This window comes from Rhinolophus ferrumequinum, chromosome 23, assembly GCF_004115265.2.
Source record: "Rhinolophus ferrumequinum isolate MPI-CBG mRhiFer1 chromosome 23, mRhiFer1_v1.p, whole genome shotgun sequence".
NCBI lineage: Eukaryota > Metazoa > Chordata > Mammalia > Chiroptera > Rhinolophidae > Rhinolophus > Rhinolophus ferrumequinum.
Genome location: NC_046306.1, coordinates 24,097,821 through 24,122,607, shown reverse-complemented (window position 1 = coordinate 24,122,607; position 24,787 = coordinate 24,097,821). Strand labels below are relative to the sequence as shown.

The following is a 24,787-nucleotide window of genomic DNA, read 5'->3' as shown; positions in this document are numbered from 1 at the left end:
CACCCATAAGGGAAAACTCCGGACAAAGGGAGCGGCAAAGGCAAAAAGACTCTGGTGCAAATGCGTGTGTGGCACATTCGAGGAACAGCAAGAAGGGCCGTGTGATGGGAGCAGAGGAAGCAAGTGAGAAGCCTAGGAGGTGAGGTGGGGGGCTTGGCGCATATTACATGGGTTTTGCAGGCCCTGAGAGTCCCGCAGAGTGAGATGGGAGACACGGAAGGGTTGGGAGAGAGGAGTGACATGTCGTTCAAGGTCTGGTTTTGTTCCCTAGAATGTGAACTACAAGAGGGCAGGGGCTTTGCTTTGCTCGCAGCCCATCCCTAGCCCTGGAAGGGCACTGGGCTCTTGATAACACTCAGTAAATATCTGAACAAGTGAATGAACGAATGAATAAATTAATGAAATGACGGGATTAGTTCATGAGTAATTGTGACTGACTCCTTTAGCTATCCTGCATCCTTCAGGTATGTTTAAGATCCTCCCCGCCTCTCCTCTCCACGCCGCTCCCACCCCCGCCGTTGGGCTGAGGATCCGCTCCACGGCCGCCAGAGGGCGCGCAGCCGCGGAGATCCCGCACGGAGGGCTTTGCGTGAGGCACCGCGTGGGGAGGGGCCTAAGGGCGGGCGCCGCTAGGCTGCGCTGCGTCCCCCAGGGGCGGAACGCGGCTGTAGGGCTGAGGCGGTGCGGCTGCAGCCGGAGCGGTTTGGGCGGTGCACGGGGCGAAGATGGCGGCCGAGAGGCAGGAGTCGCTGAGGGAGTTCGTGGCGGTGACGGGAACCGAGGAGGACCGGGCCCGCTTCTTCCTCGAGTCGGCCGGCTGGGACCTACAGGTAGCGCTACGAGGCGGGCTGTGTCGGGCAGGCCGGGGGCTGCGGGTCGTGGGCGCCTGACACGTCAAGCCCATGGAAGCCGAAGCGCACAGTCATCCCGTCGGGCCGCGGCCTGAACCAGGCCTCAGGGGCCTGTGGCCGCTTGCCACGCGTCGCCAGCTCGGCTTCGACGTGGGAAAACGCTGGCCAGCCCCGGCCCCGGCCGGCTGTGTCTGACTCAGTTTCCCCTTCGGCCTCGCCGGTCCGCTGGGCCAGCGAGTCTTTGGGGACTGCCGCAACCCGCGTGGAGACGGGGAGCCTGGGGGCGTGGCGGCCGCGCCGAGTCTCGAAGGGATCGGGAATGACCAGTTCCTGGGTGGAGCAGCGCTGGGGACGAGGTGGTCCTTCATTTCCATTTCCGTAGCCCCGGCCGCAGGTGGAGGGAGAAGCCCGGCCCAGGATTTGGCTCACGCCCCCTTCTACCTAATTCCTGGGAAAAACTACCTCTGGGGTGGTGGCGCAAGGTTGGAGCCTATTTTTCTTAGTTACCTTATCTGTAAAATGGGAGTCTCGTCGAAGTTGTCATCTAGTTCACTGGCACGTATTAAGTATTCATAAATACTTACTAATTAATTAAGACATTAAGGTGAGCTGCACAAGGCAGAGGTTTGTGTAGACTCTTGGGTCGCTGGTGCCTAGAACAACGCCCGGCACATAATAGGTACTCAGTAATTGCAGAAAGAATTCTGTAAATGTTCTTGGCTCTCCTGCATCTTAGGCAGATGATTAATGTTTGAGGACCGACCATGAGCCAGGTGCTGTTCTAACTGCTTTACGTGTCCTAAGCCATTTAACGTTTGCATTTTGCAGCTGAGGTTTAGGGAGGTTAAGTTACTTGCTCAGGGCCTCCCTAGCCACCAGGTAAAAGAGAGCATTGAAACTAAGTGCCGTCGGATTCCAGAGCCCGAACTCTTAACCATGTGCCCTGCACTTTACATATGTTGATTTGCTTAATTCTGGCAACACTGAGTTAAGACTGGCCCCATAGTATAGATGAGGAATTGGAAACTCCAAGGGTAAATGATATGCCCAGGGCCACGGAACCAAGAAGTCCTAAGTTTGGGATTTGAACGGGGTCGTCCCAAAAGTAAGAGTTAGATAAAGCATCACGCCTTTACAGACATGGTGTGAACGAAGCTTTTGTGCAGGGCAGAAATACAAAATGCAGCTTCTGCCTGAAAGTTAGAAGCGCACAGTGTTGTAATAGGCAGTTCATCAGTCCCAGTGTCCTCACACTATAGGAGGGGACACTGAGGCATGTGACATGACTTGCCTGGCAGGGCCAGAACTTGAATGTAGGCCCCCATCAATACCAAGTCAGTGCATGTCCCATGACACCGTTTTCCTATCGGGCCTGTTATGTCCTGCAAAGGCACACTGCCTCCAGCAGATGGGTTATATGCCATGAAGGCACACTACTCCTAGTGGGATGATTTTGTCCCACAACAGCTCGCTGCCTGCTATAAGGCTGGTGACCTTGAGGACAGGAGCCATGTTTTTTTCATCTCTGTAGACCGCAGTGCCTTTATTCCTTTGTGCAAAGTAAATGCCTGTCCATTGACTCAATGAGAGAAACATACAGCCACAAAAGGCCCAAAGACTCCTATATTCCTCATGTATGTATAGAGCTAAGGCATGACTATGCATAAATATTAATGGATCCTTTCATCCATTGTGCAGGGTTGCTGGGACGGGTGTCCCCATTGCACAGGTTAGGAAACCGGGCCTCAGAGAGAAAGTAAAAAGTAGCGATTGGGAGTGGTCTCACAGTTCCTGACTCCTGGCTGTCACATAAGAACTGAGAATAAGGGCCTGAGCAGACTACCTGGGATGGAACCTGGCTCTGCTCCTTACCGACCTTGTGACCGTGGGCAGTTTTCTTAACTTCTCAGTACCTCTGTATCAACTATAAAATGAGACGATAATAACACTAATTACGTAGGGTTCTTTGAGGATGAAATGAGTTAACATGAATAGTTACACTCAAACAACGTGGCTCATGAATGCTCAATAAACGTATACTGCTTTTACTAGATCACATTTCCTAATAAAATGAGAATGAGGAGTGTCTCCATCTCAGCTTCTTGCCTTCTTTTCCCCATAGCAGGTGGAATTTGTTTCAGGTAATGTAAAGACTAACAGTTGGGCTCTCGCCTTTTTCTGGGTCTAATTTTCTGACTCCCCAGAGACAGACCTACTTGTAAGTGTGGGCCATGTCTTTGTGTCTTTGCTCCTTCGTGCTCAAAGAAGATATGTGTTAGATGAAGTCGTAGTTAAGGATTCCAAGTTACTACCTCTCTGTTTCAGATCGCCCTAGCGAGCTTTTATGAGGATGGAGGAGACGATGACATTGTGACCATTTCGCAGGCAACTCCCGGTTCAGTGTCCAGAGGCACAGCCCCCAGGTAAGGGCCAACTTTAATTACTGCTACGTGGGTGTGCTTCCAGCGGTGATGAGGAGCTGTTTCCTTTCTTGACAGAGGGTGCAGGCCTGGGGACAGGGACCAGTGAGTTGAGTGAGAAAGAGACGGACTGGTAGGTAGACTGCATTCTCAGAAGCCAAGTTTGTGCTACACCTCTGAGCGATTCTGTGTGGAGCCTGCCTTCCTCCACTCCAACCCTGTTTGACCTGACTGAGCCTTTCCTTTAGAGATAAGCATGGCACACTCAGGTAGAGACTCTTACCTGAGAGTGCTTTATGGTCTAATCCTGGAGGAAACCACAGAACCTGCTTTTAAGATGTTGGAGGGTCTTTTATTTATGAAATGTGAGGAGTCGCCTCTCCATCTCTGGAAGTTTTTAAGTAGAAACCAGGGGACTTCCTTTCAGGGGTGCGGTAGATGTAAAAGATTAGGCCAGATGACTTTAGAAAGGTGTTTGTTTGTTTGTTTGTTTGTTTGTTTTGACATTGTTGGATGCCTGTTACCCTATTAAGAAGTTAGAGAAAATAAACTTGTGTAACCCATCTTTTCCAAAATTTATTATAGAGACCGTATCTTAGGCGAACTTGTGTTGAGCATTACGATCCTACTTCCTTCCCCTGCCCCCGCCGCCCTGGCTCCAGTGTTCCCACAGCAGATCACTGCTGCGATCTGCAGGGTGAGACAGTGCTGGCCTTCCAGGAGACAGGCAAGGCCGCTTCCTACAAAAGGCGCTGAGCTACACCTGCTCTCTCTGCTTTAGCCCGATTTGCTTCTATTCTCTGGTGTATGTTTTCACCAGAGAAACTTATTTGGGTTTAAACTCAGCCCCAGAATACAAATGTATGCTTTGCCAATGAAGTTGTACATTGTGTTTCTCTGTAAGGGCATCTGAGCCTTAAATTACATTTCCTCTCTTTGAAAGAATACTAACCCCAGATCTCATTGCTTCCTTAACTTTGTTCCTTTCCTCCCGTTTCCAGAGGAGAGGGGTAGTAGGCAAGTGATCTTTTCATTATTACTAACTGAGGGAGAGGGAGTGCCAACCTGTGAGGTGACGGTGAGGGCACTGCCAGGGACGTGGTTGCTAGGGGAAGGGCTCTTGCAGCCCTGATAGACCGCTGATTTCCTGGGGGGGGGGGATCTTTCACAGCCACTCCAGGTTACTGTTGGGGTGTCGGCATGTCAGAAATACAGAGGCGGAGGAGTTGAAACTTCGCCTCTGAGGTCAGTCACATATTCATGCCTCCCCTCTCTCGGAGTCCCTATCAAAGGACTAGTTTAACAAAGCATGGGCCGAGGAGCCTGCCTGCCTCGGTTCAAATCCCAGCTCTACCACTGACTGGAGATTTGTGATCTTGGGCAGCTTACTTAACATCTCAGGCCGTCGATTTTCCTCACTTGTCAAATGGGAATGGCTAGTAATGCCACATGGGAGATTAAATCAGTTAGTTAATACTTATAAAGCACTTAGAACACAGCAAATGCCAGCTGCAGTCATTACCATTTTATTATTATCATTAGCGTCCATTCTCATCTTCCCCATTCTTTGTGTTCCCTGACTCATTTCACAACAAGTACATATATTTAAAAAATAGACATAAATGTACAAGAATCAAGGAAATAGGAGTGTTTCATGTTAAGGCTGAGAGGAGTGAACAGCTGAACACATGCCGGCCTAAAGGCTTTGCTTTGTTGCTTTGGCTGAGCCTCAGGCTCGGTACTGAGGGGGGCGGGCCAGCTCATCGCCTTCTCGTCCTTGTGCAGAAGGAAACTGCCACATGCTCAGAAGCCGTGCTTGTGCTAGCGCCTCCGATTCCGTGTGGGGCCTGCTGCGCCCCCCACCCCCAGCCCCGTTACACCTGCTGCTGGGCTCTCCCTGGCCCCACTGTCATCTCACATAGCTTTCATGTCCTCACTGCTGCCATGGAAGGACAATTAGTGAGCTCTTCCTTGGACTCTAGAACAGGGGTTCTTAGTGTGGAGGCCCCGAAACCCTTGGAGGAATCTATGGAATGGATGTGAGAAGGTCCATAAAATACCTGAAACTAGGCAAAAATTTGTGTGTATGTTGTATCTTTTCTGGCAAGGAAATTCATAGCTTTGTCAGATTTTCAAAGGACTGTGGGCCCTAAAAACGTTAGCCATTGCAATAGGAGAAAGTCTCAAGTCCTCGGTGGTAACGGCTGTCGTGCCCTGAACACTTACCGCATGCCAGGCACTGGGTTACTAAGCCTTTGCAGACACGTGTGTTAGGCCTCACTGTAAGCCTCTGACGTGGGTGTGTTGTTCCCACTTTACAGATGAAGGCACTGAGGCTGAGCGTTCCCAAGACCACACAGCTAGTGAAACAGGAACTTAAATGCAGCTCCGTTTCTGCTCCCAGCATTCAGCCAGAGCGGTGTACTGCCTCTCGTTGTGGATATTCAGGGTCCTCCAGAGTTTGCTATGAACCTACCATCCTAAGCTTAACCCCTTTTCCTCAGTTCTTAAATCTGTATTCCAACCAAACTGATTTCTTTGGTGTCTCAATTTTGCCTTATTTTTTGCTTCTGCCGTTGTTTGAGCCTCTCACCTGACTGGGCATGCCCACTCTCGCTTTCTGCCTGTCCACATCCCACGCTTCTTTCCAGGTTTAGCACCATCCCCACCTTCTGGGTTATCCCCAACCCAGAAGCAGCACGCCGCCGTCCATTCCTCCAGTCACAAGTATAATTCGTTCGCTTCTGTGACCCACCCGTGTCCCTGTACTGCTTGGTGACATCTCCTGTGCTGTCTTCAACTCTTCTCTTGAGATTTAACTTATTTTTTCTCCCTAAGTAAATCGTTAAGTTCCTGGATGTGGGACGAATAGTGTAGCAGGAGCACCCACGTCTGTCTAGCTCTGCCAGGTGTTCTCACCTACGTTCTCTTCTTAGACTTCAGTAGCTGTGGGAGTCGGTAGGGTGCTCACCAACCATTCCGTAGGTCAGGATGCTGAGTCTTTGAGAGGTTGAGTAACTCACAGCTGCTGTGCTGGCAGATTCAAGCCCAAGTCTGTCTGCATCCAAAGCTGCTGCCTCCTCCCTGTCCACACCTCCCGCCCCTGTACCTAGCACAGGGTCAGGCAACACGTAGCGGTTCATTTCTTCCTTTTTTTCCTTCTAGCCAACAAAACGTACTTCCTTAGAATTTCAGGGACTGCCACTATGTGATTCTCTTAAAATTGTACTGTCCAGTGTGGTAGCCACTGGCCTCATGTGGCTGTTTAATGAATTAAACTTAAATAAAATATTCCATTATTCATTTGCACTTCGCCACATTTCACATGCTCAGTAGCCACATGTGATTAATGGTTTCCACATTGGATGATGCAGATGCAAAATTTCCACACCACAGAAAATGTGATCTACAAAGGACTTTTGTGCCCCTTCAGGGTGCCAAGGTAGCCTGAGAGATAGAGTTTTGATGATGAAAAATTGAAATTTCTGAGACATTTTGCCAGTTTGTAGAGGGCATAGACAAAATAGTCTGAAATTGGTGGTCCCCGAAGACATCCGTACCATTAAGTAACTCTCAGAGCAGTGATTCTCAAACTTGAGCGTGCAGCAGAATTACTTGGAGGGCTCCTTAAAAGCAGATTGCTGGCCACTCCTCCGGAGTTTCTGATTGAGGAGGTCTAAGGTAGGTCCTGAGGATTTGCATTTCTCACAGTTTCACAGGTAATGCGTGTGCGCCTGGTCCAAGGACCAGCACTTTGAGAACCACTGCTCAAGAGTAGTATTAAAATGTGCCGCACCATGCGTCAGTCCCCCGACTGTTCACAGAAAGCCCCTGAGGCTGGTGCCGTGATTGTCTCCATTTTCACATGCGATAACAAAGGCTTAGAGAACTTCACTACCGAACCCAAGATCCCAGGGTGGGAGGCTAAGTGGGGATCAGACCCAGGTATGTGGACACCAGAGTCTGCATCAGATACTATCAGTCTAGGTGTAAGAACTTTTGGGGAAAGAATCAAACCCATAGCCAGAGCAAATGGTTTGCTCAAGCAAGTGTACACATGTGTATTGGAAGCTGTTTAACAACAGAGAACATTTTTTCCATAGTTGTTTTTTGAACCATGTCGTGCAGAGCATCAGGGAATGCCCAGGTGGTTTCTCTCAGCTAACTCAAGCAGGGATGTATTTGCCTCATTGATTGGTGTTTGTCCTCCCATTTCTAGTGGATTGAACCTCAAAGCCTGTTCTGTCCCATAGTTGTCTCTGAAATAAATCAAAACTGAACTGGAGCTTGCTTTCTAGTACACAACTCCTTCTCTGGCTGTCCTCACTAAATCTGTGTTACCCTCTTCCCCCCATATCATAGTGAAACTACTATTTTCCCTTAAGAAATGCAGAAAATGTTTTTATAAATTATGTGTCTCGTGATCCTTGAAAAACTTAAAATTGTTCCTTGAGGACAAATCTAAACTAGGAAAAAAATGGCAGTGTAAGACAGTGTCAGAGGAGAAAGCTAACCCTCTCACACCCGTTTTTAGTGTGCACGCCACCACACCTACACAACTCTGCGTTTTTTCCTAAACACTAACAAATACTCTTGACTAACCTTGGTACAAGCACACAGGCCTTCTTGCCCACATACTCATTTCATGTCTACATCTGGACGATGTTTCCTTCCTCTAATGTTCCTCTTGTTCGTCTTTGTGTCTGTGCATACGCTGCTTTCCTGTAGCGCCCTTTCCCTGTAGGTGGTCCCCTTTCCCTGCCAGCCCCACCACCCTTTGTCCAGCTGACTGTCCACTACTTCTTCAGCACTTGGTCCGAATGTTGCATTTTTCTGGGAATCTTTCTTGATGTTCCTCCATCCCCACTCAGAACATGTGCTCGTACATCCCATTTACTTCCCTCTGTCATAGTCCCTATTGCACAGTATTTAATGAGTGGTTTCTTGGCCGAAGTGCCACTAGTCTGTCAGCAACTCAAGGATAAGAACTATGTCTTATCATTTTTGTAGACCTAGCATCCAGTTCAAGTGCTAGGCACGGGCCTTCTCTCAATATTTAAAAATTAAATGATGAAAGTAGCTATTCAGTAGTAAGTTTTTAAAGTAGTACAGACCCCACCTCGTCCTCCCCTTTTTAATTGATTCTCAGTCCTGTGTGACCTTGAAGAAATAAATGCCGCGTTATTTTGCACATAAACTTAGAGAGATAAACCCTTTTCCACAAAGATCGTCGTCTTGCCCTATCAAAAAAATCTAACCCCAGTATCCCCAACCCTTTAACAGCTGATGACAAATGTTACCTTGCTTTAAATCCCCCGGCGATCATTTTGCTTTTTTCTGTGTCTCCAGCGATAATAGGGTAACATCCTTCAGAGACCTCATTCATGATCAAGATGAGGAGGAAGAGGAGGAAGAGGGCCAGAGGTGAGTCTTTGGTGGGGGGCACAGGCCACGGGGAAGTCCGTGATGATGTGTAAATCATCTAGAAGGATAAACACGTTTGGTTATCAGTAGCTGTTACTCCTGTGAGCTAGTCGTACACATACTCCCTTCAGCTTAGAAGTAATCTTTGTCCCGTGTTACTGTTTTTCTTTTGGGGTATTCTGGGTTTGTTTCTGTTTTTAATTGTTAAAATAATGTGTATTTATTGAAGAGTATTATGGGAAGGGAAACAAATAAAGAAAAAAGGCATTTGTAATACACAACCCAGAGGATACAAGAGGTAACCAGGTATCAGTAACGTTTTTGGTGTTTCCAGCTTTTTCTTTTTCATTGAAAAAACAATGCATCACATAATAAACAGAATAAAAGGCTTATAAATGTATATTCCCCCAATGTACACAAACATTGTTTGTTTGTTTTTAACCTTAAGGAATGTTAGTGAAGTTAGTGTCCATTGTAGAAAATACACAATAGCGTAATGAAAAAATATAACCTCTACCATTTGGTAACTACAGTTAGTTAACATTTTGGCATATTTCCACCCAGCCTTGGTTCTGTGTATGAGTATACATATACTTTGTTTTATGTCGTGTTTTACATGGTGAAGTTCAGATTATTTGGTTGCTTGCTTTCATTGGATTAATGCTACATCTTGAACACTTCTCCATGTCATTAAAATTCTCCATAAGTGTTTTCAATTACTATAATGATAATCCATTATATGGGATGTCTGGCATTTAGATTGTTTCATTTTTTTACCACTGTAAACATCAGTGCTGTCAACGTCTCCGTCTTATTAATCTTGGACTTCGTTTCAGATTATTTTCTTAGAATAGCAATGAAAATACCAGGTCAAGGGCATGAATATTTTTAAGGCAGTTGGTCACAGGCTCCTAGTTCTAAAGCCAACACTTTGAGATCCCTTAATAAAGACCTTATAGGGCATTAAGTAGAACTTCATCTACCTGGAATGAACAAAAAAGAACTGGCTGTAGCCTCATTTCACAGGTTTTGCTTCTCCGTGGGCTCGGCCTCAATCTGCCACACATTCCTAAGGAACACGGTTAATGACCGTTACAGGAATGCTGTTACCTCATCATGGACACTCTTTGGGAAGTGGCCTGAGAAATTACACGAGTTCTAGTCTCTGTTTTCATCCACATACACTGTACACTGCCGCAGGTCCTTCTTAGTACACTCAAAGTTCAGAAATAAAGACTAATTTCAGGGTAGGGTTTGACCCTCCTTGAGTGCCAGGCAGTGTTGTCACGTATGTGAATGCCCAGCTCCTAAATGACCTTCTCCTGCCATCCTGTCATATCTTCCAGGCATTGGTCTGCTTTATTTCACATCCTGATTCCTTCCTTCGCCTCTCGGCATTTCAGACCGGATGACACTGGGGGGTGTCCTCGCTAAGGCCTGTGGCTTTGCCTTGCGTTCCACAAGGAATGTCAGGAACTAGAAGGCTGAGACTAATTTTTGTAGGTTCTCCATTCTCCCCACCCAGGGACGTGCTACTGACTTAACTGACTAGGAGTGATAAGGGGGCAGTTAGCCAGGCTATGTGACTACTGGTTTTCAGACCCAGGTAAAAAAAAGTGCCACTTACTCTCAAGCCATGCTTGGCTCCTTGCAAAGCCCAGTGTGGGTATCTTGGGGCCTGGATTTGAGCTCCCCTGACCTTCGCTAGTCCCCTGTCCTCAGTTCCCTCAGTGTCTATCACAAGAGGAGCAAAGCAAGGCTGGGGTGAGCTCTCACTGTGGTGTCACACCCCCTTACATGTGTGTGTTACTCTGTGCTTGTTCTTTTGCATACATCTGCTGATTTGAACCTCATGGCCCTGACTTAAGGAGCAGGTAGGTAGGGCATGTGGTCCTTCCCTCCCATGTCAGAGACAAGGAAAGGGAGGTTCAGGGCAATGCACTGGCTTGCCCAGAGTCGCTCAGCAGCAGAGCCAACATTAGAGCCTTGCTGCTTGTACTAATGTGCCGCTGCCACCATTAACCAGAGCTGCTAGTGGTAGCTGCTTCTGATTGTGACCATAGCTGCAGTGTCCTGGAGAGGTGCTGGCCACCGGACAGAGAATTCCCAGCTGGGCCGTGCTATCGTGCATGCCTGGAATGCCCTTCCCTGATTTCTTCACCTGATAGCTCATCTTCCTTCTCCAGACTCAGCCCAGAAGACACCTTCTTAGGAAGCCTTGACTGTACTCCCCAGCTCAGTGTTCCCCGAGCACCCCTTAGACTGACCTCTATTGCTGTTCACACTGCATTATGCCTGCCTGCCTCCTTACACGTGTCCCTAAGTAGATAGTAAGTTCTTAGAGCTGGGCATTGTACCCTTCGCCTCAGTGTGCCCAGCACCTAGCCCAGAGCCTGGCACATGCTCTATTCATGTTTTCCAAGGGCATTCGGTGTTAGATGTGTATTTTCTGCACAGGTTTTATGCCGGAGGCTCAGAGAGAAGTGGACAGCAGATTGTTGGCCCTCCCAGGAAGAAAAGTCCCAACGAGCTGGTGGATGATCTCTTTAAAGGTGCCAAGGAGCATGGAGCTGTCGCTGTGGAGCGAGTGACCAAGAGCCCTGGAGAGACCAGTAAACCGAGAGTGAGCATGGAGGGTCCTTGTCTGTGTCCACAGGACTCAGGTTCCAGAGTGGGAGAAAGAGGTCTTCCTCATCCCATACCCAGTAGTGACTAAATTCGTTGTGTTTTGTTTTCATTTGCTCACTCTCATAAGCAGAAGAGCAGCTCGGCTTCTCCCATCCTTTACCATGAAATCAAGATTTGAGGCAAAGTTTTCAAACCTGTGACCTATAATCTGGATCAGATCCTACACATGTGTTTTATGTAGACTATCCAATTTGACTTACTCAGTTTTTTGCTTTATTTTGTTATCATTGAATTAATAGCCACCTGTTTTACATAATTCTGGGTTTCTGTCATCTTTGGGAAAATCAAAAATTCTTCAGTGTTATCCTGCACCCAGATACCTACATGGCCGTGATTAACTAGCGCTGGTGGCACCTGTTCCCTTTAGCCCAGCAGCACTTCTCACCCCAATCCTTGCCTCTCAATGGCCGGGCCTGTAGCTGGCCCTGCAGCGCTGCCCGGGCCTGTAACTCTCGAGTTTGATACCCAGAGAAAGTATGTCCGGTAGTTAAGCTTTCTGTACATCATTTTATCTGAGTAACCCCACCACCATTGACCCACTCCTCAAGTGTTCATGAATTTGCCTTCTATAGCCATTTGCAGGGGGTGGCTACCGCCTTGGGGCAGCACCAGAGGAAGAGTCTGCCTACGTGGCAGGAGAAAGGAGGCGGCATTCTGGCCAAGATGTGAGTGTGCATCTACCTTCCTTAGGGGGGAGCTTGTGAACTGTTCTGCCATTTTGGGGAAGGGATTGGTCACGTGTTGTGCGTGAACCAGCAGTCTCTGAAAAGAAGGAGACAGTGCCCTGGCTCTGGTTCCTGTACAGAGGCTTACTTGAAAATCAAAGACAGCTCTCGTCTGGTTGGGCAGGGGCCTCATGAGAAGGGGTGGGCAGAGGGGATAGACAAATGAAGGACTTTTCTGGGCATACCATAGACCTCAGGCAGAGGGGCAGTTTTCTAGTGGTATGAGCGTAGCTAAAGAATTTGGTCTTCTTGAAGCTAAATAATAATGAATGTCAACTATAATTTTACATATGTGTGTGTGTGTGTGTGTGTGTGTATATATATAGTCACAGGATGTGGACTACAGCATAAGGAATAGAGTCAGTGGAACTGTAACAGCTATATGCGATGTCAGAGGGGAAGTAGATTGGGGGAGATTTGGGGGAGCGGGGGTTATCACTTTATGAGGGGTATAAATGTCTAACTATTACATTGTTTTGTACACTTGAAACTAATTTTTTTTAAAAAAGGAATTCGATCTTCAGACTGACCACCCAAAGAGGACTGAAATGCAACTTTAAAATAGTTTTCCTTGTTATTTTCTAGTCCTGTTTTCCCTGTACATAAGGGTGCCCCCTCCAGCAAGAGTAATCATACTATATAAACAATTTTAAGCTTTTTAAATTTAATATTATGCCATAAACTTTTTCATACAGCTTTGTCACCGTTAGTTTCTATATTTGTTTTTAATCATTTTGGGTTTATTCCAAAGTAAAGGCAGCGAGAAGAAAATAAAAATTCTATCCACCTGAGGCAACAGCTGCTAATACATTCATTTTTAGCCTTCTAGCCCCTCTTCTGTGACTATGTACACGGAGTCGTAAATATCATTTCTGATGACTGCAAAATAGTCCTTGAGTATAGTTGATCACGGGCTACGTGCCAGGCACACAGGCAGCCCTACAGGTGAAGCCGCAGCTTTGATTGAGTCGCCTGCCCAGACCCACTGAACTAGTGAGTGGCAAAATGAAGGCACAGACCCTGGGCTGCTTAAATCAAAACCCACTGCTCTTAACCTGTGCCGTATTAGCTTCTTATTTTTTGTTAATACTTATTTGGTGGTTGTTGGTTGGTTTCCTCGTGTGTGTGTGTGTAGGAGTGCATCTGTGTTCTAATAATGACACAGTGAAATAGTAAAAACTTACGAACTTGCAGGTTCACAGTGGTGTGCTTGCCAGGTTGCTGACAGTGTGTGGACTGCTTGCCTCCTGTTGTCACAGGTTCATGTAGTGTTGAAGCTCTGGAAGAGTGGATTCAGCCTGGACAATGGTGAACTCAGAAGCTACCAAGACCCATCCAATGCCCAGTTTCTGGAGTCTATCCGCAGAGGGTGAGCAAGAAAAGCCTTCCTCCGGGTTCCATGTCAGTGAGTAAGGTGGCAGATGGGAAAGAAAAGGCTGATCCGAATGTTTACCGTTTAAGAAGTAAACGTTTTTAAGCAGATTTAGCACAGCTGAGATACAGATTCACAGATCTGCTCCAAAAATCTTGTGTCTGATTTTTCCCCTGTGGGCCTGGGGCAGAGCCAAGTGACTTAAGTGACATCAGGCCTCGGCCTTGACTTTGAGCGGCAAGAGAAGGGGATGGCAGATGGGAGCCCCTTAACAGCCAGCTCCCTGTGGGGCTGCAGTTTTCACAGTTGGAACTGAGAAGTTTATTCTCACACCATCACTCCTCCCCATCCTGCTCTGTGTGGAGCCCAGCATGGCCTTTCCTCCCGCAGGGAGGTGCCGGCAGAGCTGCGGAGGTTAGCTCACGGTGGGCAGGTGAATTTGGACATGGAGGACCATCGGGATGAGGACTTCGTGAAGCCCAAGGGAGCCTTCAAAGCCTTCACTGGCGAGGGTCAGAAACTGGGCAGGTAAGGAGAAGCACAGGGAGCGGGACTGCGTCCGTCGTTCCTGCCAGGTTCAGCAGACCCTCCCTGTTTACCCCTCACTGTATGAACCTCCACGCTTTACACAGTACTTCACATTTTATTTTCATGGAAGAGAGAATATGGAGAACACAGGCTTTGACAATAACAGACCTGAGTTTTAAAATCTCTACTTTTTAGCCATATGACCTTGGACTGCATAGCCTCAGTTTGCCCAGCTATAAAATGGAATCGTTCAGAGTCCTTACCGCCTTGATTATTGTTGGGAGCACAAAGAGCACTGCCCCCACAGTCAGTGTAAGCTGCTTTGACTCAGTAATCTGGAGAGTTCAGGGCAGGGGTGACCTTGATGGCTTAGGCTGACACACACACACATATTTGGGTCACCTGAAATCAGGATTCAGAGGGAATACGGAATCCCTGACTGTCTCCCAGCTAGCCCTGTAGTGGCATGGTTCAGGATCCAAAGAAACTTGAGGACCTTGTTGCCCTCGACAGGCTGCTGATCCACCATGATGACAGCTCATCTCTACTTCTGTGGCCTTTCCTGACACTCACTCTGTCACTTCTTGTGTTCTTTTCTGCCTTGTGGCCTCTACCACTGCCTCCATCTTGCATTCAAACCCCTGATGGGATCTGATCGGTTGATAGTCACTGTGTGTTGTCCCCATCGTCATTTCTGCCCCCTCCTCTGCCCACCCCCCCACTCACCTTTGGCCGTGGCCATGGGGTCGCTTGGTCAGTATTCTTCAGAGGGAACTGTGCACATGAGAGGCTCTCAGAGCACAGTACAGACCTTACTTTACAAAGGGAACACTGAGGCTCGTGGACTTGAAGGGTTACCGTTGCGTGCGTGACTGGTATGTGGTAGCGTCGGGACTGGACCCTAGGCCTTCTGATTGGCACTCCTTCCCACACTCCTCCTGCCCAGCATGCACCCTCTCTGACCTAGATGTGAACTAGGCACTGCCCTTGTCACCTCACGCTCATCTGCAGGGATCAGAGTGTGGGCCGCCATCAGCAGTGCTCTTTGCGATGCTGGCTGGCCCTCTCCTAGAATCCCGACCTCCCTGTCGGCCATCATACCTCCTCAGGAGCAAGGGTCATAGCTCAGGACATAGCTCAGGACCAGCCTACTTCCGCCCACCCTGTTTTCGCATTTCTCCTCCATCGTTAGGGTCTGTGGGTTAGTCCAAGACAGCTGTGCTCAGGGTGGTCCATCTACAGCTTCTCTTGTCAACTTTGTAGAGCACAGATAATTTTTTTTCTTTTATTATTAAAATAAAATGTGTTTATAATTTTAAAAGGAAGAAGAAAATACAGATAAAGGATAAGAACTGTTCTTAAACCTAACTCCCAGATATATCCAGGTAGTATCTGGGAGGTGTCCTTTCAGTCTTACATGGGTGGGGGACGAGAACACATGCTGTTTTATTACTTGCTATTTTGCCTGATCAAAGTCGTAAGGCTGTCATTCCGTATCAGTAGATGTAGTGCTACAGTATTATTTGCAGTGCTAACAATTTTCTGTCCTGTTTATGTGCTGTAATCTGCCCAGGCCCTGCTGGTGGACATTTTAGGCAGCCACCAGTATGATGAACAATACTGCAATGACTGTCTCTAACTAAATCTTTGTATGCCCTTTCATCCTGGGCTAGAAGTGAAATGGCTGGCTCCAAACAGCTTCACCTTTTTAAGATGTTGTCAAATTGCCCTCCGAAAAGATTGTATCCATTTTTTACCTGCCAGCAATTATAAGGAAGGTCTCAGAACTCAGAACACCATGTAGTTGGGTTTGTTTGGTTTCATGATACTAACAGGAAATGATTTTACTATTGGAAGTTCTAACTATATAATGTATGTAAGAATCCACATCTCAAAAAAATGAAGATATTTTTAAGGAAGTCGATTTTAGCAAGATGGGAATATATACTTCATTAGTGTGGCGGATGAACCCCACAAGTTGAGACACAGCTAGATAATCAGGTGTGATGTTAGCTAAATAAATGTTCATTGCCAGTTCCACTTTCATTTTACATCAGTTCTGGCTTTTTATGAAAAATCACCTTTTAAAAAGTTTTATACAGCTAAGTGCGATGGGATTTTAGCTTTTTAGTCTAAAGCAGATGGACAGTGTTTTTAGTTTTTCCCATAAATTTTAGTGTGTTTTCCTTTGTCATCTTGTCAACTGAAATGATTAAGAGCCAAAAGTTTAAGAAAATTTTCTCAGGTTTGCCTCAAAAATCAGTCAGTCTTGGGTTTTTTCTCTGATAATCTGGAAAAACTTTAAAGTGAAAGAATAGATTTTCAGTTGAAAAAATTCTTTCAGTTACATTAAAGGTTTTTTTGTTGTTTTAGGTGTTGGATTTGTTTGTTTGGATAGGAATCAGTCTGAAGGTTTGGGAAAGACAGAGTTTGAGTAGCAAATACCAAGAGTGCACTTGGGTGGGGTGGGGTCATTGCGTCGGAGGGGACGAGCTTTGGCTGCTCGCCGTGCTTTCTGTAGTGGTCATTTCTGTAAAGGGGATGGCAGGGTCTCAGGACTTACAACTGTGGCAACAAAGCACCTTAGTGCCTGCTTCTTTGCCACTACAAAGGAAATGAGCAGTCAGGTGATTGAGACTCTTGAGCTGAATAAGACTCGATTTCCCTGTGACTCACTAAATGATATTTTCAGGGATATGGTAAAGAAACTCCTCTTTCTATAGATGTCTGATCTGACCTGACCAATCCTGCCCCTGGGTGAGATGCCCTCACTGCTACAGATGGCCCAGCCACTGCTGGAGAGGAATGGCTCAGGTGAAAGCAGTCCTTAAGAAGTGCCAGACAGGCTGGTTCCCTTGAATGCACGTGGCTGTCCTGCACGACGATGACAGCACAATTTGGAACTAATGCTCTTTGAGTGTCGTGTTCCAAATAAGAAGTACGAGGCCGGTATTGAGGTTTCTCCTCCTCCATTCCTCACCCTCCATGAGGACAGCATGGGCTGGGAGCGCCTCTCAGCTGACCTCCCACTTAGAGCCCATGGGTTAGACAGTAGCATCTCGGAGTGATTTGGGTCCAGACTGGAAGCAAATACTAGGTTGGTGCAAAAGTAATTGCGGTTATTGCAATTATTTTTAACCTTTTAAACCGCAATTACTTTTGCAGCAACTTAATATAAATGGAACAGGATCTGGAAGAACGATAGTAATTGGCTATTTGAGTGTTTTTCTGCTGTTAGCTAAGCACTGTACTAAGCATCTCACATGTATTACGGCTTTGGATCCTGTTTTGATCCCCATTCTACAGATAAGGATTCTGAGGCTTACGAGGTCGTCGCACCCAAGGCCACACTGCTGGCCAGTGCAGAGCTGGGCTCCGTCCAGTCTCGGCTGTTTTCCACCATGCTGCCTTGCAGCCTAGATGTTCCTGCATAGATACATAGACTTTTATTTGTGCTTCAACTATATTCTGGGTATGCTGCATTATTCTTAAGCTATTGCCTGAACTATGAGAGATTTTATTTAACTCCCATTTTATTGATGAGGAAACGTCATCTTGGGGTAATGTTCCTGAAATCAGGTCTATGTCTGCCTGACTCCCAGACCTGGGGGAGAGTGTGGCAGGAGTTAGGAACACAAGGACCTAGATTCAGACAGCTTGGATTGTATCCCAGCTTCACCTTGAACCAACACTGGCATCGTGGGCACGTTGCTTAACCCCACTGTGCCTTGTTTATAAAGTGGAGATGAATGAATCCCGTCCTGACAGGCTGTGGTGAGGATTAAGTGAACTAATAGTGTAAAGCAGTCAGCGTAGGGCCCAGCTCGGTGATGCACGCTTCCCAGTGTAGGCTCCCCACCCACCTTACCTTCAGGGCTGGGAGAGAAACCATCACGCGCAACCAGCCAGAGCCATGTATCAGGCTTTTCTTGACCTTCAGATGATGAGCACCAGCTCTATGCAGGAGGCCGTGCCGGGAAGCAAGCCAAAAACATCATTTGCCTCCTTGTGTGGAGGACTTCCTGAAGGTCCTGTGTTGGGCCTTCTGCATACGTTATCTCATCTACTCCTCACAGCAGAACAGTTCCGGTGCTACGTACACGTGGAGACGCTGAAGCCCCTGGAAGATGAATTACTTGCTCGAGGCCACACCTCTTGTTTAGTTTAGTGGTAAAGCTGGGACCAGGTAGTGGGCCTTGTGCTGTTTCCCCAGCCATCACACTGACTCTCCGTAATGATAACATCTGCCATTTAGTGGACTGCCTGCCCTGCAAGGTATGGAGTCAGTAGGCATAGTATTGCCATTGTACAGAAAAGGAAATTGGGAAGCCAAGATGTACAGTAACTTGCTGGGTCACACAGCTCACAAGTGAAGGGTATATCAGATTCTCTGGGAACAGAAGTTTGAGAAGACATTTTCAATGTAACTGTTGTTTTCCTAAAGTAAACCATAGAAAATAAGGCTTGACAAAGACCTGGCTGGTAGGAATACACAGAATAGAGAGCGAGAAAGCTTGTTTATTGCTTAAGTTTTTAAAAATTTAAAAACTGCTCTACAACGTGTCCTTCTCTTTTCTCATCTATAAAATGGAGACAATGCTCATCTCAAAGGATGGCTGTAATGATTCGGTGAGGCCATGGATATTAAAAAAAACCCGAGGCAGTGTCTGCACAAAAATAGTTTCAGTATCATTTCTATTTTCCCTCCTTCCTACCCCCCACTCTTGTCTGAACCGATAATGTCAACTACTTTGGAATGACAGCTTTTTCTCATTTTAGGTTAACTGAAAACGTGAGAGCTCCTTTCTGACAGACAGGAGCTTCAATGAGTACCTGTCATTTCCTTGGAATTGTTATAAACAGTTGAGGGACAGGCTGCCTACAGCACAGTTGGAGAGTCGACCTAACACCCATAAAACTAATGAACAAAACATAGTAGATCTCAGGCACTTACAGGGGGAACGCTTAACTTTCCACTATTCCCAAGCATCTCTGAAGGCATGTGGTGGTGTAACTTATCTGTGTATCCCAGCCCACATTGGAGTCCCATGTGCTGTGAGGCTGACGCATAGGAGCAGCTCCTCTCACAGCTAGTAAGTGTAGCCAGCATTCTCTTCTGAGCTCCCCTTTGTAATTCTCTAAGCCTGTATTTTTTACATTTGCAGAAAAGAATTTCACTTTTTAGTTCTTTGTTCCTAGTTACATGTTGTGGGGCAATGTTTTGCAAAATGTGTTCCATGAAACTATCTGCAAGAAGTTAACAAGTGTAACATGTAAAAAGGACGTAGTGGTGACTCATAAGTTTGCCTTCAGTGCACAATCTCTCTCAAGACCTTCAATATGCTAGTGGCCTGTGATGCTGCTGGTGTAATAGGTGGCATTTCTGAACGCTTCCCGGAGATCATCTCAACAGACTAGGGTCCCAGGAAACACACTTGGAGAAGTACTTCCAGCTGTATTTACTAAGAAGACCCTTTCTAGATTTAAAGATCAGAGGGAAGGGAGAGGTGTAATCAGAGGCTTTAGGGAGAAGCAAGCAAGTTTGAGGTCTAGGCCAGAGCATCTGCTAAGGGAAGGGCTGAGAATGAAATGTGTGGTGGTTTACAGGAGAGAGGTGAAGGCTCCAAACGGTTGTAGAGAATTGGGAGTTCTGTGTGTATTTTATGATGTCAGCCACCCTAAGTGCTTTATGTAATCCATTCAGTCCCCACAAAAATTGAGTAAGGCAGGTAGCCTTAATCCTTGTTAAAGATTAAGGATCCTCATTACTACCCTTGTTGAAACTAAGGGAATTGGACTTGCTCAGCACCTCGTAGCCATTGAGTGAATGCCAGCCCCCGACCAGCTGATGCTAAGAGCTGAACTCTAAACATTGCAACAGACACCGTGTCCTGTTCCTGTTGTATAATGAAGCCCCGTGGGGCCGCACACTTAAACTGGCCTTCAGGAAATCTCGCCCCCTTTCTGACAGTTGATACATAAGTATGAAATATGCACATAAGTGAGGCTGCAGTCGGGAATGCAGGTCTGAATATTCCATTACAGGGAGAGAGACTAGACTCATCTCGTACCCCATCGGCTGCTACCAGGCAGTGTCCAGCCCCCCTCCACTGCAGACGTGGAGTGCCCCCTCCCCATGCTGCCTGCAGCCTCTCCATTGAGACTAAAATGCATTCTGGTCTGTTGGGTCCTCCAGCCTTAGGGCCCAGTCTCTCCCGCCCCACGCTGTCATGCCATGCATACTGCTCTCCTCCCTTCAAGCCTTTGTTCAGGTGAGGACACGAGGAAGAGAGGTTTTGTAACATGCCCAAGATCACTAGAAGTGAGTGCTAGCAGTAACTCAGAGTTTGACGTGAGTTCTGCCGGATCTGTACGTTTCATCATGGCAGGTATTGTGTCTTGGTCACTCCTGTTCAGCAGCACCAAACAGTGCTAAGTGCACCAAAGGCTCAGTAAATATGAGGCAGGGTTCCGTTCCTGCTAGGGGCCTTGTTTCTGTCATGCCCTGACACAGTCCTCTCTTCTCAGCACTGCCCCCCAGGTGTTGAATACCAGCTCTGCAGCCCAACAGGCAGAAAACGAAGCCAAAGCCAGCTCTTCCATCTCAATCGACGAGTCACAGCCTACCACAAACATCCAAATACGGCTCGCCGACGGCGGGAGGCTGGTGCAGAAATTTAATCACAGCCACAGGTACCTTGCGTTGTTTGGCCTGGCTTATTCTAGGAGGGTCCCAGAGACTCCCACAAATGGGTGGGAAGTGGGGAGCTGTTCTTCCTCCTCACACCAGCAAGCACTCTGCTTTCCTCAAAGGAAGGTAGGCAAGTCTGAAGCCTTTGCTTCTGGTCCCCACTTCCATTAAATGTAGCCAATGACTGCTCACTTCCCTCGTGGGGTCTCCTTCCTCAGCTGTAAAATTAGGGGATTGTATTCCTAAGGCATTTTTTAACCACCAAACTCTTTGTTCAAAGGAAATCTCATGCTAAAGCCCAAGTATGGAACAGATAAAATTTGAATAATTTTGGTTGATGGAGGGGACACAGTGCCAGCCCCCCACCCACAGCTTCTTCCACCTCCCTCCCCTCAAGGGGCTCTGAAAACCACTAGGTTATTAAGGTCTCCCAGGTCTGGCTTTTGAGAATTCTAGGATACCTGCTCTATCTCAGATCACCTGGGCTGGGTCAAAGCAAACTGTGCCTCCCCCATTTTAAAGAAGGAAAACTGAGGCACAGAGTGATGAAGTGATTAGTAGGGGAGGATTGTTGCCAGTAAATATATTTGGCGACTCGTTTTTCTAGAATAGCAGTGGCTAAATTTTATCAATCATAGATCAGCTAAACCAGGATGCACATGTGCATGGGACTCAGGGGATGGCTTGATAGTCCTTGAGTGCTGACAAGGTTCATATGTGGAGTAAGTTGCAAAACAAGCTCCGGGAACACACAGAGGCTTTGTTCAAATCCTTCTTGTTCAGTAGGAACCATTCACTGTACTTCAGGTACTTTGCGTGCAAGGGGATGAATCCATCTCGTTGATCTGAGTACTTGGCCTCCGTTTCATTTCACTCATTAACTCCAGCCTTTCAGCACGACTGCTGCTCATTCCCCAGAGTGCACAGCCCATCCCAAGAGCTTACCAGCTGGGAGAGAGGGGTTGTCTGTTTGATGAAAGTCTCTGATCATGGATGTCCATCAGTCCCTTAGATGTGCCAAATTGTGGATTGCATGGATTTTAAGGGTTGGGGGCAGAAAGAAACTTCTATTTAAGTGCCCTAAAGGACAAAGCTATCTGTTTCAGGTGACTCCGGTCGCATGATCTACCAGGTGTAGGACACAGGCAGTGTCCAGAGAAGGGACTCCTGGCACTCAGGAGTTGCTGACCTTCAGTAATTCTTCTCACTAATAGTTTCAGTGATGTACAAAAGAGACATAATATTTTCTGTCTTTGTGGAATTCATGGTGTACAGCAGGAGACAGACATTAACCATAGCCCAGAATCATTTGATTACAAATTTGATCAGTACCATGAAAGCAAGATCAGGGAACGGAGACCAGGAGCTTTCGGGGAAGGCTGCCCTGCGGACGAGGCCTGAGGCTGCATTAGGATTGCAGGAAAAAGGATCAGGCAGAGGAACCTCGAGAAAGAGGGACCCAAATGTAGAGAGGGAGCAGGCATGATGAAGAACTGAAAGGAGAACAAGGCGAAGGAGGGTGGTATAAAATTAGGCCTTGGAACCACAGTAAGGAGGCTAGTGTTTCTCCCAAAGAAAATTGGAGCGACCATGAAGGGTTTTCGGCAGGGGAGTGACCGGTCTGGTGTGCTTCCAGAGGAGAGCTTTGGACATGCAGAAGGGCGGGGCTGGGGGCGGTGAGGCAGCCTGCCTCTGGGTGGGGTTTTGTGTGCCACCGAGAGGGCTCTGCTCCCCCACCTCACCGCTCACCCCTGCTCCCCCAGGGTCAGTGACATCCGACTCTTCATCGTGGACGCCCGGCCGGCCATGGCTGCCACCAGCTTTGTCCTCATGACTACCTTCCCGAACAAAGAGCTGGCTGATGAGAACCAGACCCTTAAGGAAGCCAACCTGCTCAACGCCGTCATCGTGCAGAGGTTGACATAACCGCCCCCTGCTGGGCGGCCTCACCTTCCTCCTGTGTCTCCTATGGCCAGCTGCCCTGTGGGGACCGCCCCTCCCAGCCCCTCCTGCACACCCAGCAGTCCAGCGCCACGTCTCCTCCGTAGCTCTGGGTTCTTAGATCTCAGTTGGACATTTGTTTTCTCTTTAGTTGCATTTCCTGGGTTTTTGTGACGATCAATGGACTTTAAAGAAAAAAAATAAAAACAACCAAAAAAATCGAAGGACTATCACCAGCATGTTATACGGAACCTCTCCCACTGAAGCAGGCTCTGATTGCTTTAAAGTCATATTTATCTCCAAAGCGTGTGGAAACAGCCTTCCTTCCGTGCTCTCTGCATAAAAATTGCTTGTGGCACACAATACCCATCCACTAGTGTGTCCACCTGCCGCCCTCGTCATGACTAGTGGAGGATTTCCCCATTTATAGGGAAGGAAGTGAAAGGACTTGTAGAAAGAGGCTTTGCAGCCACTCATTCCCATAGGAACAAATCTTGCCGAGACAAAACTGGGCAGCAGCACGAGTCTCCTGAGGTGAGAGATCAGATCTAGATGCACACAACCCCTTCAGATGAAAATAAATACTTGCCTGTGCTCCTTTTGCTCAAACCCTGGGGAATTCGAGCTCCCAAGCCTCGGCCAGTTGGGATTCTGATTACACCTGCCTGCCCAGCCCTCCTGTCCCCGCTCATCCAGGCTGCTGTCACCCTGGTGATTCTCAGCTACACCATCATTGTACTCTGTGTGGAGAAATCTGTCCCTAGGAGGTTAGACAGGTATCTTTTCATTGGGAAACAGCTCGTGCCAACCCACATGAGTTAAGAGTCGGTATGTTAGCAGCAGAATCAAAAAATCACTGAACTGTTCACTAATGATGTGCATAGCAAACCAAATATTAAAGAAATGGGGTTCCCTGTGTTACTAGCACCTTTTCCTGTGTAGCATTTACAAGAGGCCTCTGCTGAGTAAATTTTGAGGGTGAGTGTAATGTCAGTGCCTGGCTTTGGTGTGCAGGTTCCACCTAAGGTTCTCTGCCCTGCCCTGCCCTGCCCTGCCCGGACTTGCGTCAGCTTGGGCAGTAGTCCCAGCCCGGTCAAACCTCCCCCCTAAGGGTGCTTTCTGTGCGAGTTTGGGAGGGTAGGGGAGGATCCCTGGGGTCTTGGAAGGCTTTCCACCTCCCTGTTAAGGGAACCACAGACTTAGAATCATCACCGACTCAGAATCTCCTGGTTTTGAATCATAACGTGCCTCAGTCCTCTTTCCAAGCGGTCATCACCCACCAGCCACTCCTGCTTCACACCTTGCCGCAAGCCAAGAATCAACACTACTTCCACCCAGAGCTGGGGACGGGCTTGGGTTGCAGCCAAGACCCATCCTGAGAAAGGGCCATGGCTTGGTGCTTCTGATCCCAAACTGGCAGGGGCCTGCCAGGGCGACAGCGTCTGCCACAGAGTGTCCTCCAGCAGATGGAGGCAACTAAACGCAGATCTGGAAAAACTGTAAATTATTGTTACCTTGATCATTAAAAACCAGAATGAGGACAACGGAGTTTTGTACTTTCTAATGGGTTGCTTTGAAGTTTTTTAACAGTAGCCATTGTAAGTACTGCAGTGCCTCACAACAGTCCCATTTTACAGTGCAAAACCTGGCGTCCAGGTCTCAGAGCTGGTAAGGGACAAGGTCTGGCTGCTTCCAAAGCACTGTGCTCTTAACCACCGTGCCCCTTGTACGTACACTCTGTCCCCAACCCCGCCATGGACACATACCCTCACCCCTCCCACCTCGCTTCAGGGTTTCCGCTTAAGTTCATTAGTACACACCACCAGCAATCACAAAAACACCGCTTAAAACCTGCACTTAGGAAAGTACACGACTTCCCGGGATTCCCACCTAGCCCTGGGAAGGGATCTAATTGCTGCAGCCACCACAGTTCAGACCAGCTGGGTGTGTGGCCCAAGGTCAGAGGGATTGCCAGCCACAGAGCCAGGGATCACACGGGATCCAGGCTGTAAGGGTGTTTTCAGTTCTAGTCTTCTCTTCTGAGTGGCCCAGAGGGAAAAGTCCATACACCCAGAAAGCCAGTCACAGTTTTTTTTAAAAAAGGATACCCAGCAGACACTGGTTCTGCTTCTGAATTCAGAGCAGTC

At 47.6% G+C, this 24,787-nt stretch overlaps 1 protein-coding gene across 2 annotated transcripts; it reads left to right on the top strand.

The window, feature by feature from the left end:
• The first annotated feature begins 659 nt into the window (after nt 1-659).
• On the top strand, nt 660-22,927 carry NSFL1C (NSFL1 cofactor). 2 transcript variants are annotated; one of them, XM_033094822.1, is made up of 10 exons: nt 685-830; nt 3,177-3,274; nt 8,621-8,695; nt 10,564-10,569; nt 11,153-11,318; nt 11,956-12,048; nt 13,368-13,477; nt 13,871-14,008; nt 20,537-20,701; nt 22,463-22,927. In XM_033094822.1, the coding sequence occupies exons 1-10, from the start codon at nt 726-728 to the stop codon at nt 22,623-22,625; spliced, it is 1,119 nt and encodes a 372-aa protein (XP_032950713.1). In that variant the 5' UTR covers nt 685-725; the 3' UTR covers nt 22,626-22,927. The 2 variants fall into 2 exon arrangements, with proteins under 2 accessions (XP_032950714.1, XP_032950713.1); XM_033094823.1 differs by lacking the exon at nt 10,564-10,569 and having other exon boundaries at nt 660-830.
• Nucleotides 22,928-24,787: the final 1,860 nt, after the last annotated feature.

Excerpts from the sequence above, each read along its gene's own strand:
- NSFL1C (XM_033094822.1), top strand. The coding sequence starts at position 726 with ATGGCGGCCGAGAGGCAGGAGTCGCTGAGGGAGTTCGTGGCGGTGACG. Across the intron at positions 831-3,176 it reads CGGCCGGCTGGGACCTACAG|ATCGCCCTAGCGAGCTTTTA; the intron begins GTAGCGCTACGA and ends TCTCTGTTTCAG. Across the intron at positions 13,478-13,870 it reads CTGGAGTCTATCCGCAGAGG|GGAGGTGCCGGCAGAGCTGC; the intron begins GTGAGCAAGAAA and ends TTCCTCCCGCAG.